The 14,548-nt window shown below is 42.0% G+C and overlaps 1 protein-coding gene across 5 annotated transcripts in view; it reads left to right on the top strand.

The window, feature by feature from the left end:
- LOC133399203 (golgin subfamily B member 1-like) overlaps positions 1-14,548 on the top strand; it is a 98,167-nt gene that overhangs the window by 44,437 nt on the left and 39,182 nt on the right. For 4 of the 5 annotated variants that reach the window (XM_061670537.1, XM_061670533.1, XM_061670536.1 and 1 more), the window contains 6 exons: positions 3,100-3,215; positions 6,588-6,705; positions 6,848-6,939; positions 7,019-7,169; positions 9,782-9,888; positions 12,175-12,298. In XM_061670537.1, the coding sequence (XP_061526521.1) occupies positions 3,100-3,215; positions 6,588-6,705; positions 6,848-6,939; positions 7,019-7,169; positions 9,782-9,888; positions 12,175-12,298 (708 nt within the window). The remainder of the gene's footprint in view (positions 1-3,099; positions 3,216-6,587; positions 6,706-6,847; positions 6,940-7,018; positions 7,170-9,781; positions 9,889-12,174; positions 12,299-14,548) is intronic. The other variant, XM_061670535.1, reaches the window with a different exon arrangement.

Genomic DNA, 14,548 nt, shown 5'->3' with positions numbered 1-14,548 from the left:
ATCAATTACACTTATACGTATATAGCTGGTCACCTTTCCTCAACATGCTAAATCGAGACTCTTGATTCCTTTCCCTGAGTAGAGTGCCATCTGACATTTGACAACAGCAAGACTATTTTTATAAGTGTGAAAGTAAACAATGGAATTCTGTATTCTTTGTTGTCGAGGGTGGTGTTGTTTCATTATTATTCTATTTATTTATTTTTATTTTCACACATTTTAGATCGGTTTGCATGGTGAGAAGACATGCATGCTTTGGGGATCTTCTCCTCTTGTCCCAGTGTTTCCTCTTCCGGAGTCTGTGGGGGCGGGACTTTTTTTTCCACTCCTTCCTGATCTCGGGGGTGGGGGGGAAGCGCTGGGGTGTCCTCCTGGGGAGTAATGGCGGTGTGATGGTGACTCGCCCATGTTCCGTGGGTGCCGCCTGGGTCCCCCGCTCTGGCTGATGGTGGGGGTGGTGGGGCCCCCCTGTCGCTCCTCGGGCCTGCTTCCTCCTCTTCTCTCCGTTCCTTGCGTCCTGCTGCGGTCACCTCTTCCCCTTCCCGTGTGGGAGCCGGTCGGCCCCCTGTGGGCTGTGGGGTTCTTTTCCCTGCCTGGTTTGGGGGTGGGGGGGGGTCCACCTCTCACACTTGGGGGCGGGTAGTGGGTTCTGGTGGGGGTGGGTTGGTGCTGCGGGTCTGGGTGGGATTGCCCTCTTCGTCGGTGGTTGTCCGGTCTAATGGGCCCGACCTGCGGGAGCTATGCCTCTCAATCACTCACTTAGCACACTCTCACACCATTCACTGTATATATTTCTCACTAATCACAATTGGGCACATAAACATATCAAAGGGTTCCTGGGGGACTGGTATGGGATCGGGTGGGTGTGGGTGTCGGATTGGGTTTCAGCACGTCTGTGCTGTTTCCCGGTCTGTGCGCCCTGCCCCTCCGCCCTGCTTGCCCCCCTGGATTTTAAATGCATCACACACACTCCCCATGTTTTAGTGCACCACATACACCTTTCGCTGGGGGGCGGTGGGTCGTGGGGTTGGTTGGCTGTTAGGCAGTAGTGCCTGGCAACCCTGCCCCCATCCCCTCGGCTCGCTGACCTCTTCAGATTTTAATGCACCACACCACTCGGGGTGGGGGGGGGGGCACTGATACAGTGGGTAGGGCCAATGACTGACAGTCGGGGACCTGGCAGTCATAGTAACAGGGGGTGAGGTGAGTCTCACTTACTTGCATGGCGGTGCTCCCGAGGCCGGGCCCCCGGGCTGGATGACAGCTTGGTGTTGGGGATGACCTTTCATGGCCCGCGTCTGCTCCTTGGGTTCCCCCCCACCCCCCTTTTATCGTTCCTTTGCCCCTATCCCCCCTCCTTTCCAACAAACAAGGGACACTCTCCCACCCACGGCCTGGGCGGGGACTGGCTGCATCGCGGGCCCTGCGGGTTCGAGGGGCGTCTGGCTGTCCTGGGTGTGGCGGGGCATGTGGGTGGGGTGGTTGGCTTGGGGGTGGCATTGGGTCCCCGCAGCCCCCACTGGGTGGCCCTTTGTCGGGGCACCTCGGTGGGGCCGGCGGAACTCCCTGGTTCCCTCGGTGTGGGACGTGTCCCGTCTGCCGGGCTGCTCTCGGGTGGACCCCTGGGGTTGTTCCCCCCCCTCGGTTGATTGGGTGGGGTCCTCAGCCACCGCGGTGCGGCCACAGCAATTACAGGACACTTCTTTCAGTGTTTGTGCATGTAAAACGGTATCCATCAATCTTGCATGTATCCGCAGGCACACAGCCCTGAGACTCTTTCACTGGGTGTGGGGTCACACACTTACTGCAACAAATAACTCATGAATATGCAAATCGCTTGTGTATCCCCTCACTTATTCTCTCGTCCTGTAGACTTTTAGAATTTACATAATTAATGCCACCAAACTTGAGTTGTACAGCCGCATGCTTCTTCTCCTGTCCTTGTCCTGTTCTATCTTGTCCTGTCCTTCCCTCACAGGGTGTAGCACTACAGCCCCATGCAACACTTATATAAATGTTTCATTGTTGGAGATAATGTAATGATTTACTTCTCTCATCCTGTTTCCAATTAGTGCTTTGTCCTTTGTCTGTTTCTCTCTCCCTTCTAGAAACTTCGTTCTGTTCGACTGATCAAGTCTGATTCTCAATAAACCTCAATTATAATACCACAGCGGAAGCTTAAAAACTCCAATGTGACACAGTAAAACTGTTACGGCAAAAAAGGGATCCAGATTTTCCATTCTGCTTGACCTAACAGCCGAACAGGACAAAAAAAAAAAGAAAATGGGGAAGAAAAAAAAAAGAGCAATAGCAATTTTCACTTATTTTTATATTGCACATTTATTTTTAACCATAGACACTGATTTAAAAAAGGTAAAAGTATAACTTAATTTTGGGGATGGACAGATTAATTGAATTTCCATTCATTTCAATGGGAAACATTACCTAGAGTTAAGAACTTTTCGGGTTACAAACAGGGTCATGGAACCAATTAAGTTTGTAACTCGAGGTTCCACACTCATCGGTGCCATAAATAAAGAAAAAACTGGACCGATAACAACAGCTGTATCATTCCAATGTCATCCGGCTGTGCACTGGTCACCAATCACCAGCCTTTTGGATTGGCTCCATACAGTCATAGAGTTTATGACAAAAATTCTTCGCCAACACCACCAAAAATAGTCAGTCTTCAGTAAATTAGCATATGATCACCAATGCTAGACAATAAATTAGATCTACAAATGGAATGCATCAAAACACACAGTGGCCCTCCTTCGTTCGGCAGAGAAATGTGTGTGCACATACCCAGACCTCTGCCAGCTTGCTCGATCAGCACCAAGCAGCAGTCTTTGCCAGCCATAAATTCAAATGTCTTTAGATGAACATTAACATGAAGGATCGATCACCTGTTCTTATATTGCTTAAAGTAAAAAAAAAAAAAAAAAAAAAAAAACACGAATCTTTGAAACTGTAATATTTAAGAAGGAAAAAAAAACAGGCTTTGTCAACTCAACTTTATTTATAGGGCTCTTTTCATTGTTGTTATGGACAAGGTACTGAATCAATTTCTCAAAACTTTCCTTTCTTTATTGTACGTAGCCCAAGCAAAGCAAAAAATGGATGAAGCCATCAGATCAGAGGCCAAGTTCCTGAAAATAAAAGCCTGGTCTAAATCTCGAATCAGACAGCTGGAGGAGGAACTGAAAAAAAGTCAGGTCAGTTGACCATACAACAAACTTTATCACTGTATTTTTCATGCCTGTCTTCTTTTATGTTAAAATGTTCATTGTTACATGTGAAATGTTAATACCATACCACTGACAAGTGATACACGCCTAAAATAAAATAAAGCATACAGTACACATACATTGGTACCTTGACTTATGAGTGCCCCAATTTTCGAAATAGAAGCTGCTGCTCCGCTGATTTTTCTTTTTTTGTTTTGTTTGTGCTTTGACTTGTAGGCAATAATTACGAGTAAGCTTTAGACCCTCCACAGCACCAGTGAAGTGACAAAAATGGAGCAATTAAGGTGGAACCATTTAGTGAACCCTCAGTTCATCCACAAATAGATTTAAATGCAAATTCTTTTCAGACAAATTTTGCCTGTGTTCACGAACTATGCTTCATTATATCCACACAGAATACTCGTGCTTTCTCTCACACGGTGTCAATGTCATTCGATCCACACATCACAAATTCTAGGTATGTTTGTCTTTGCATTCGTTTTTTTTTTTTTTTTTTTTTTGGGTGTAAATTAACCCTCAGTATGACTCCCAACAAAGTGAAAAGTGCTAGTGATTGTGGCGTTAAGAATTCTGGTAAGTGTCGCCGTTGCAATCGCGTCCACTGACCTCTCGCTAACGGGGCCAGGTGCATGTCGTCAAATATTATTTTTATTCAGTTGTTTCATCTGAAGAGCTGTAAAGTCTGCTTATAGAGTTCGTTCCTACGGCAGCAGAAATTCCATCAGTTACCCCTTGTGCACATAAGAGATTCCTGCAGTACATTTTTGGAATGCAACTTCTGCTAAAGAAAGACTTCCTGCTGACGAGAGTTGCCTCTTGGCTCCAGGGAGAGGAAAGAATAGATAGCACTCACTCAGCCATTCCATTTAAAGGCGCACACGAATGTACAACGGTGTGTGCACATGACTTGTGGCTTAATTCCACTCAAAAAACTATTCATTTCTTTACATTCTACAACCCCTATTCCAATAAAGTTGGGACGTTGTGTTAAACATAAATGAAAACAGAATACAATGATTTGCAAATCATGTTCAACCTGTATTTAATTAAATACACTACAAAGACACGATATTTAATGTTCAAACTGATCAACTTGATTGTTTTTAGCAAATAGTCATTAACTTCGAATTTTATGGCTGCAACACGTTCCAAAAAGTTGGGACAGGGTCATGTTTACCACTGTGTTATAATCACCTTTTCTTTTAACAACATTCAATAAACGTTTGTGAATTGAAGACACTAATTGTTGAAGCTTTGTAGGTGGAATTCTTTCCCATTGTTGCTTGATGTACAGGTTCAGCTGTTCAACAGGCTGGGGTCTCCGCTGTCATATTTTACGCTTCATAATGCGCCACACATTTTCAATGGGAGACAGGTCTGGACTGCAGGCAGGCCAGTCTAGTACCCGCACTCTTTTACTATGAAGCTACGCTGTTGTAACACGTGCAGAATGTGGTTTGGCATTGTCTTGCTGAAATAAGCAGGGGTGTCCATGAAAAAGATATTGTTTGGATGGCAGCATATGTTTCTCCAAAACCTGTATGTACCTTTCAGCATTATTGGTGCCTTCACAGATGTGTAAGTTACCCATGCCATTGGCTCTAACACAGCCCCATACCATCACAGATGCTGACTTTTGAACTTTGCGTCCATAACAGTCTGGATGGTTCTTTTCCTCTTTGGCCCGGAGTACACGACGTCAACAATTTCCAAAAACAATTTGAAATGTGGACTCGTCGGACCACAGAACACTTTTCCACTTTGCATCAGTCCATCTTAGATGAGCTCGGGCCCAGAGAAGCTGGCAGCGTTTCTGGGTGTTGTTGATAAATGGCTTTTGCTTTGCATAGTAGCGTTTCAAGTTGCACTTACGGATGTAGCGCCGAACTGTATTTACTGACATTGGTTTTCTAAAGTTTTCCTGACCCCATGTGGTGATATCCTTTACACATTGATGTCGGTTTTTGATGCAGTGCTGCCTGAGGGATCGAAGGTCACGGGCATTCAATGTTGGTTTTCGGCCTTGCCGCTTACATGCAGTGATTTCTCCAGGTTCTCTGAAGCTTATAATGATATTATGGACCGTAGATGATGAAAACCCTAAATTCCTTGCAATTGTACGTTGAGGAACATTGTCCTTAAACTGTTCGACTATTTTCTCACGCACTTGTTCACAAAGAGGTGAACCTCGCCCCATCTTTGCTTGTGAATGGCTGAGCAATTCAGGGAAGCTCCTTTTATACCCAATCATGGCACCCACCTGTTCCCAATTAGCCTGTCCACCTGTGGGATGTTCCAAACAGGTGTTTGATGAGGATTCCTCAACTTTCTCAGTCTTTTTTGCCGCCTGTCCCAGCTTTTTTTGGAACGTGTTGCAGCCATAAAATTCTATATAAATATAGGTTGAACATGATTTGCAAATCATTGTATTCTGTTTTTATTTAATTCTGTTTAACACAACGTCCCAACTTCATTGGAATTGGGCGTTGTAATTTATTATGATTTTATATTAACATTTTATTATACAGTGCTGTTTTTCTTAATTAAAAATGTAAAAAAAAAACAGAATCAGAATCATCTTTATTTGCCAAGTATGTCCAAAACACACAAGGAATTTGTCTCCGGTAGTTGGAGCCGCTCTAGTACAACAGACAGTCAATTTACAGAACACTTTGGAGACATAAAGACATTGACAAAAAAACAATTGTGCAAAAAGATGCAGAGTCCTCTAGCACTTAGAGCAGTTCGAATGACTAATATTGCAATAGTACGGTGCAATGACCATTGTGTAAAGGGCGCTGAGACTTCAAGGAGTGTATGCGGTTTAAAGTGACGAGTAGTGCGATCATCTGGGACAATGTTGGTTGTGCAAATGTTACAGATACTCCTCAATCAGTGTGCAAATGGAGCAGATGCTACTCTGGCATGAGTGGCCAGTATATTCAAATAGTGCAGCATGGCGAGACAACTACAGTGAGTGCACGAGTAATACATAATTGGCCCCACAGAAATGTGACAACAAACTCAAGTCAAAAAATTGCCAGCTTATTGTAATGGAATTATAGGTTAGGTGTTTAAGAAGTTGATCGCAGAAGTTGATCGCAAAAGGGAAGAAGCTGTTGGAATGTCTACTAGTTCTAGTTTGCATTGACACAGCTGTGTTCTTTGGGAGCGTTTGGAACGTATTAATGGTCCTTTCATAAATCTCAGTGGTTGATTTGAGATACGAGTGTTTTGCATTGTGAGCGCAGTCAGGAAACACATTAAATCGTAAGTCAAGGCACCAATGTGAGCAATTCTTTCCTGCTAGCAATGTCTCATATTGTACATCCTTTTAAGTCTGGCGTTGCCCCTCCTGAGCTGACTGCCCTGCAAAGTCGGATTACGGAACTTGAAGTGGAACGAGAGGAAAACCTTTGGAAAGTGGAACAGTATGAGGAGCTCAAAGCAAACAATGGTACTTAAAACTGCAAATTTGTGGTGGCAAGTTTTGTTTTCATTTCGTAAAACCTCCATGCTGATTTAAATCTTAATGTTGACTCGAAGATTATTACATCACAAAAAATTATCACACCTTGTCTTTATTCTTTTCCCACCAGACATGTTGGAGGCTAAACTGGTGGTATACGAGGAGCAACAGAGGGCCCTGCAAGCAGACCTGGAACAGTTTACAAAGAGAGCTGCCTCTCAGGTCTGGGATTCAAGAAGATTTTTCAAATGGTCTGGCCAACAGTGAGGTTCTTAGCTTATTGTTTCCTGACTGACCACAGGCAAGTGAGTCTGGAAGTGCTGATGATGCTCAAAGCCAGGTCTTGGAGTGGCAGGAGATGGTAGATGAGGCAGTCAGTGCCAGGGATCAGGCCAGGGAAGAGAAGGCGGTCATGGTCCTACGCATTAGCCACATGGAGGATGAAAGAGAGGGTAAGGCCTTTGCCAGAGGATGACAATTAAGGACAATTAATGTCACAGGTCTTGGAAGGAAATTGTAAAAATAACAAAACTCAAAATTCAGCGGTTTACTTTTTGTTTTGTTTTTTATGTAAAAAAAATAAAATAAAACTACGTTTTTTAAGAAAAAAAATAAGAAACATTTATTGAATTGTGCTGCACTGTGAACATTGGCCATGTCTTTATTTAGAATAATATAGTACAAATCCATGGTTTATTATTTAATTTAATATAGTCTTTGGTATAGAAATATAAATACAAAATTATATGGCTAATGAACTGGAAACTCAGTTTGAATTCCACCATGTTTTGTCATCACCTCACCACCACCCATAATTAGTGCTACAGAGGGCATTAGAATGTTTTTTTTATTATTACTGTTGTTTACTGTGTGTCATATTGTCTGACTGAACATTCCTTTTCTTTATTATATTCACTGTTCTCTCCATTGTTAATGGGGAGCACTTTATCGACCCTTTGCTGTCCCATAATGAGGACCTCAGACCCTGCTTGCCCTCTCCAGCTCCTGCTCCATGGATGGGAGTAGCCACACAGAACAGTTTCCCATCAGTTTTGTGCATGCAGGCTCCTCCTAAGCTGTAGTGCAGCTCTTACCGTCTGTACTGGCTGCTGTTTCCCAGAATTTTGTCTTTATTGGGGTGAACTGCAACCAGTACAGTAGTGGAATGCACAATTGAGTCTTAGTTTCCTTCCTACCCCACTCTCCGGTGTTAGTTTCCTTTTCACTTCTTCACTCACTGTTTTTCTATCTTGTTTTAAATTATGCCTCCTATACTTCACAACAAGCAGGAGATTGGCAGATATAATTATTACAAAAAGAGGCTTCAAGCTGTTTATGACCAGTCTCAGCTAAATGTTTTTTAGTTTTTTGGGGTGGAGGCTGGAACAGATTATCATTTTCATTCATTTCAATGGGGAAAGATGATTTGAGATATTGGTGTTTTGAGTTTATGTGTGGTCAACTATCAAACTAAACTCGTATCTCAAGTCATCACTGTACTTGTGGTGCAACAGATGTCTTGAGCCTTTTTTAAGAAATTAATTTCCAATCCCCTCAAAGGTAGAATAGCTTAATTAGCAAAGGCGGGTTGACTAAATACTCTAGTAGTCCCTTTCACAGTTTCTGCAAAATTGCCCGATCACGGAAGTAACAGTAGAAACGACCTGTGTTGGCACCGCTCCTTGCAACCAACGCACTCTGCGCCCGAGTGGACAAATAATTCACATGGCATCCACCTGCACAGCTTCCCCCAATTTTGCGCTCCCCACCACGGTTACACAACTGACACTACATCAACATTTAGTAAATTGCTGGTTGACTTCAACCCCAGATTCCATGTTGGTACCTTTCAAACAGAACAGGCATGGGCATTATCCAAATAATTCTTAATCATTCTCCTTACTCTCATAGATTTTCAGCTGTTTTCTCTATTAATGGCACACGCAAATTACATTTACTTATTCCCAACATAGAGCGATTGCATATACAATAGATTACTACAGCAGGAACATTAACAACATTAACCGTTTTAATATTATCTCAAAGTTAGTTATGCTCAGTATTATTGTGACGATTTACACTATAGTTGTGCTTACGAAAGTTGTGATTAGCAACTTAAAAGCATCATTACTTTAATAGTTTTTTAGAGTGTTATCTTTATAATACTACAGATTCAATATCTGGATAAGGCTGCCAATAAAACCAGTTTTTTTAAACTTGAAAACTGTGTTTGTTTAAAAGAAAATGTGTGTGATACACAAGAATGGAAGGTGCTTGTCACTAACATGTATTTAATTTGATCAAGTGGCTCCGAATTAGTGCTTGCGCGTGTTTCTTCAATGGTTTCTTCTGCTCTTTGATGTGTGATTATAATATGGTACCTTGTGTAATTTCCTTACGACCATTCGACTATTTTCTTCTTGCTTTGAGCTGCCCCTTCTGCCTACCCTTTACATCGACCTGTAGTCACAAAACAGATGGGAACATGTTTTGTACATGATTTAAAAAAGCCACATAGAGTAGCTTTCATCCTGTCTGGCAAAAGGGAAATCTAATTGCAATCGAAGAATCCTTACTAGAGTCAGTGATAATGATGTTGATTGGCTTCTAGGATGATTTATGAAAATTGGTCTGTTTCTGCTCCATTTGATAAATGTTCCTCTTTTGTCTCACACGTTTGAAAGCAGACACTTTTTCATTGCAATGTAAACATTTGCAAGCTCTGACCACAGAATTTCAGCGTTTTTTTGTTCACATTGTTTCTCTTCTTTCTCAATATTCACTGTCTCTGCCTCCATTATTTTGTCTTTTACTGGCTTTTCTTTTTGTTAAAAACAAATTGTAATGCCTATCACTCTCCACCCACTAAAACCACAATCTGTGATCACAATTCTTAACTGAACTCTATAGGCATCTTCCTGTCTTAGCTACAGTTTTATGTAAGCCCTCTTACATCCCATTTTCAATCCATACCTACATCCTCAATCCAACCCGAATGCCCCCTATCCCTGTGGCACAAAACTGATTGAGGATGACTGGTTCTTTCCTGGCTGCTCCGATCCAGCTCTGGCCACTCGGCAGCAGGAGTTGGAGGAGGAGCTGGCTCAAGCTCAGGGGCTCAGCCAACACAGGACCAAGAAGCTGGCTGTACCAGCCCAAAGAAGCCTGCAGGTAGGCACAATACAGTACATTACTATGCGTTTGCTGATATTTATACCATCACAAACATTATGTGTATATTTGTGTTGTCAGGTTTACCATTTATATTTTAACTCACTGGAAAGAATAGGTGAACAAAGAGCAGCATCACCAAACTCTGAGACATAAATTGAAAGTGAAAATGTTTATCCTTTCACGTATATTATAAATAATCCAGTTAAAGGTGTCCATGTTAATGTTGGGACATTTTCAACGCTATTTTTGGGGGGTTTATTTCAGATTTCAGGGTTACTACTCACGTGTATTTTACTTTCTGCTGGATACACACGTTTTTGTCCAACCATGTTTGTTCTATCAATCAGTCAGTCTACCCTGATAGCCTTATGTTCTTTTCACTGTTCTCTATTCTGCATTTTCAGCCTGCTGCAAAGATTGTAAACTACAATGGGTATGGAATGTTTTCAGACCCCTTTAAATTTTTCACTTTGTTATATTGCAGCCATTTGTTAAAATAATTTTAAGATAATTTTTTTGTCCTAATTAATGTACACACAGCACCCCACATATTGACAGGGAAAAAATGGAATTGTTGAACTTGTTGCTGATATATTAAAAAAGAATAACTGAAATATCACACAGCCATAAGTATTCAGACCCTTTGCTGTGACACTCATATATTTAACTCGGGTGCTGTCCATTTCTTCTGATCATCCTTAAGATGGTTCTACACCTTCATTAGAGTCTAGCTGTGTTTGATTATACTGATTGGACTTGATTAGGAAAGCCACACCCCCGTCTATATAAGACCTTACAACTCTCAGTGCATGTCAGAGCAAACGAGAATCATGAGGTCAAAGGAACTGCCTGAAGAGCTCAGAGACAAAATTGTGGCAAGGCACCAATCTGGCCCAGGTTAAAAAATAAATTCTGCTGCACTAATGGTTCCTAAGAGCACAGTGGCCTCCATAATCCTAAAATGGAAGACGTTTGGGATGATCAGAACCCTTCCTCGAGCTGGCCGTTCACTCAAACTGAGCAATTTGGGGAGAAGAGCCTTGGTGAGAAAGATAAAGAAGAACCCAAAGATCACTGTGGCTGAGCTCCAGAGATGCAGTCGGAAGATGGGCGAAGGTTCTAGAAAGTCAACCATCACTGTAACCCTTCACCAGTCGGGGCTTTATGGTCAGAGTGGCCCGACCGTGGCCTCTCCTCAGTGGAAGATACATGAAAGCCCGCATGGAGTTTGCTAAAAAACACCTGAAGTACTCCAAGATGGTGAGAAATAAGATTATCTGGTCTGATGAGACCAAGATAGAAATTGTTGGCCTTGATTCGAAGTGGCCTGTGTGGAGAAAACCAGGCACTGCTCATCACCTGTCCAATACAGTCCCAACAGTGAAGCATGGTGGTGGCAGCATCATGCTGTGGGGGTGTTTTTCAGCTGTAGGAACAGGGAGACTGGTTGCTGTCAAAAAAAAGATGAATGCGGCCAAGTGCAGGGATATCTTGGACGAAAACCTTCTCCAGAGTACTCAGAACCTCAGACTGGGCCGAAGGTTCACCTTCAAAAAAGACAATGGCCCTAAGCATACAGCTAAAATACCGAAGGAGTGGCTTCAGAACAACTCCGTGACTGTTGTTGAATGCCCCAGCCAGAGCCCTGACTTAAACCCAATTGAGCATCTCTGGAGAGACCTGAAATTGGCTCTCCACCAATGTTCAACATCCAACCTGACAGAACTGGAGAGGATTTGCAAGGAGGAATGGGAGAGGATCCCCAAATCCAGGTGTGAAAAACCTGTTGCATCATTCCCAAAAAGACTCATGGCTGTATTAGCTCAAAAGGGTGCTTCTACTAAATACTGAGCAAAGGGTGTGAATACTTATGTCTGTGTGATATTTCAGTTTTTCTTTTTTAATAAATCTGCAAAAAAATTCAATGACAATATGCAGTGCTGTGTGTAGATTAATGTGAAAAAATTTACTTCAATGATTTTAGCAAATGGCTGCAATATAAAAAAACTGAACATTTGAAGGGGGTCTGAATACTTTCCGTACCCACTGTGCATACTGCTACGTGTGCACATTTTTGTTTTACCCTCAAAGCATTCGCATCTCCAGTAGTTTTAGTTTAAAAAAAAAAAAAAAAAGTTTAAAACTCCAGTCGGGGTTTGTGCCCGATGTGTTACAAACAGCTCAATTTCTATAATAATCTCCTCACAAAAGGAGATTTTAAATTTAGAACATTAAGATAGTTGTTTTATCTCACCTGTTTGATGGCTTTGTTCATCCACATAGGAGGATTTTGAGTTTGATGGAAAAGCCCCGTTCGAGGACTACCAAAGCACATCGGAGAGCACAACTCCAATGGAAGGAGAAAACATGGGAGGTTGGTGGCCTGAGTACAGTACTCCCGACACAGGTGGGAGAATCACTAGACAGTTTACACCAGCATGCACCTGGTTGTCCTCACCTTTGGTTTGATCTTTTGTTTTTGATCATAACATTAGAAATACATACTTTTTGGGATTGTAGCTGTTGCTTGTTTTTGCCCCCCCCATCTATCATGCAATTTTTGTGAAAGAGGCTGTCAGCTAGAAATACTTCAGATATTGTAATAAGGTGTCTGGGTCACAAAACAGTAAGCAAAATTTAAGATGTTAATGTTTCCTGTTCTGAAGATTGACCAACTAAATCAAATTAGGTCATTCATAATATTTTTGTATTTTCATCCATATTCAATTTTTTTATGCAACTTGCATGCTGGTTGAACTGACTAGTTTGTTGGGTCAGTAAATGTGTATGCGCTGAGCTCTGGTAAAATTATTTACACAACCTGTCCAAAGTTGGGACATACTTTCCCATGCGAAAGAGAAACCATGTCCAAACCTTTGACTGATAGTGTAGGTTGGAAGCTACTTTCCAATTTGTGGCTATTTCCATCTGTGGTAAGCTTCCCTTTTTTCACCATGGATTGCATGCTTGTTTGTTTTTTTGGCTTGAAATACAGTACATGCTTCAAAGGACCTAATTCAAATTCATGTTTGTGACAAATCGACTACAGGAAATGCCTTAATGGGCATAGACCATAGACCATTCAACTGGAAAAACAGCAGTACACTGGTAAAAGTATCTCAAATCTATTGTGTGCTGGTCAAATTCTGATTCGCTAATTTTTCAAAGCTTAATTCTGCTGTGAAATCAACATTTGGAATGATATATTAGGGGACTACAGATGAAAACTAGCCTTCTGGCTAATTCTGGCTTTTTTAACCATGTGTATTTCATGTGTTTTATGAAATTGCATTGTCCCCTTTCAAATAAACTGATTAATTAATATGTTCCGGAGTTCAAACTGTAGTCATCATAAAACCTTCCATCAAAAAAAACCAAAAAAACGAGGTAGCTGCATCTGGGGAATCGGGCCTCCACAGGTCCTGCATTTTCTGGTCAGTCAATGCAGAATCCTCCACAGCAACAGGGACGGACGGCCTCAATTTGCTCATTGCCACCTAGGTCGGAGAAGGGAGGGAGGAGAGAAGCGGCTGTAAGACTAGCCAAAATCTAGATGCAAGGGGGTGAGGCAGGGAAAGTAGACAGTAGTTGCAGACTAGGCGTGGTTTAACCAAATGGAAGAGTGTTAAAATAAGTCTTCAGAGGTAGCTTCTCTATTTTATCCAGTTAAGCATTCCAGAGTACTGGAGGCAAATTGAAAATCCTCTCGAACCTGCTGACTTCTTTTTAGCTCTATAAGTCACTAAAATGCAATCATGTGAGCGTAACGCTCAGAATGGAACATAAGTTACAAGTCAACAACAAAGGAAGGTGCAGCGCTTTGTAATATTTTATGGGTAAGTACAAACCCCAATTCCAATGAAGTTGGGACAGTGTGTAAAATATAAGTAGAAACAGAATACAATGACGTTCAAATCCTTTTAAACTTACATTCAAGACAAAACGTTTAAAGTTCAAATGGCTAAATTTTATTGGTTTTTTTTGTTTTTGTTTTTTTTTCTGATTAAATATTCACTCATTTTGAATTTGATGCCTGCAACATGTTCCAAAACCACTGTGGTCCATCACCACTCCTTTTAACAAAACCCAATACGCGTTTGGGAACTGAGGTTACTAATTGTTAAAGCTTTGCTAATTATTTTTGAATAGAAGGTCCACGGCAGGGGTGCCCAAACTTTTTTGCCCCAAGATCTACTTTTCAAGCAGCCAACCTTCCGTGATCTACCTTTTTTTGGGGGGGTGGGGGCCGCGACCATGTCTCCGGTTTAAGAGCGCAGAGCGCTGCCAGTGAGCTAAAATTCTGGGCCGCTGACACAGCTCAGTACCAATGTATGTTGATGTACCTTGCATCACCGCATGAGCCAATCTTGCATAACACAACATATTTAACTATGTAATTTTTGTAATTATGTAAAGTGGTAAGTTTTTGTCTTCTTACTTGGTCCAGCTCCCCCACTCATTTTTATACCCTTTCTTAAGTTTAACAGAAAACACCGAGAGATAACAATTGGAGGTAACTCACTGACTCGCTTGTTCGTTTAGACACACTTGGCGCCGTTGTGTGCGCATGTGCGTGACCTAAGTGTCAGAAAAAGTCAGATATCATCGATTATATATGTATATCAATCAAGCAACGGGATGGATGATAGGCTTATGT

Source organism: Phycodurus eques, chromosome 2 (genome assembly GCF_024500275.1).
Source record: "Phycodurus eques isolate BA_2022a chromosome 2, UOR_Pequ_1.1, whole genome shotgun sequence".
In the NCBI taxonomy this organism is placed as follows: Eukaryota; Metazoa; Chordata; class Actinopteri; order Syngnathiformes; family Syngnathidae; genus Phycodurus; species Phycodurus eques.
This window is presented reverse-complemented; position numbering and strand designations above follow the sequence as displayed.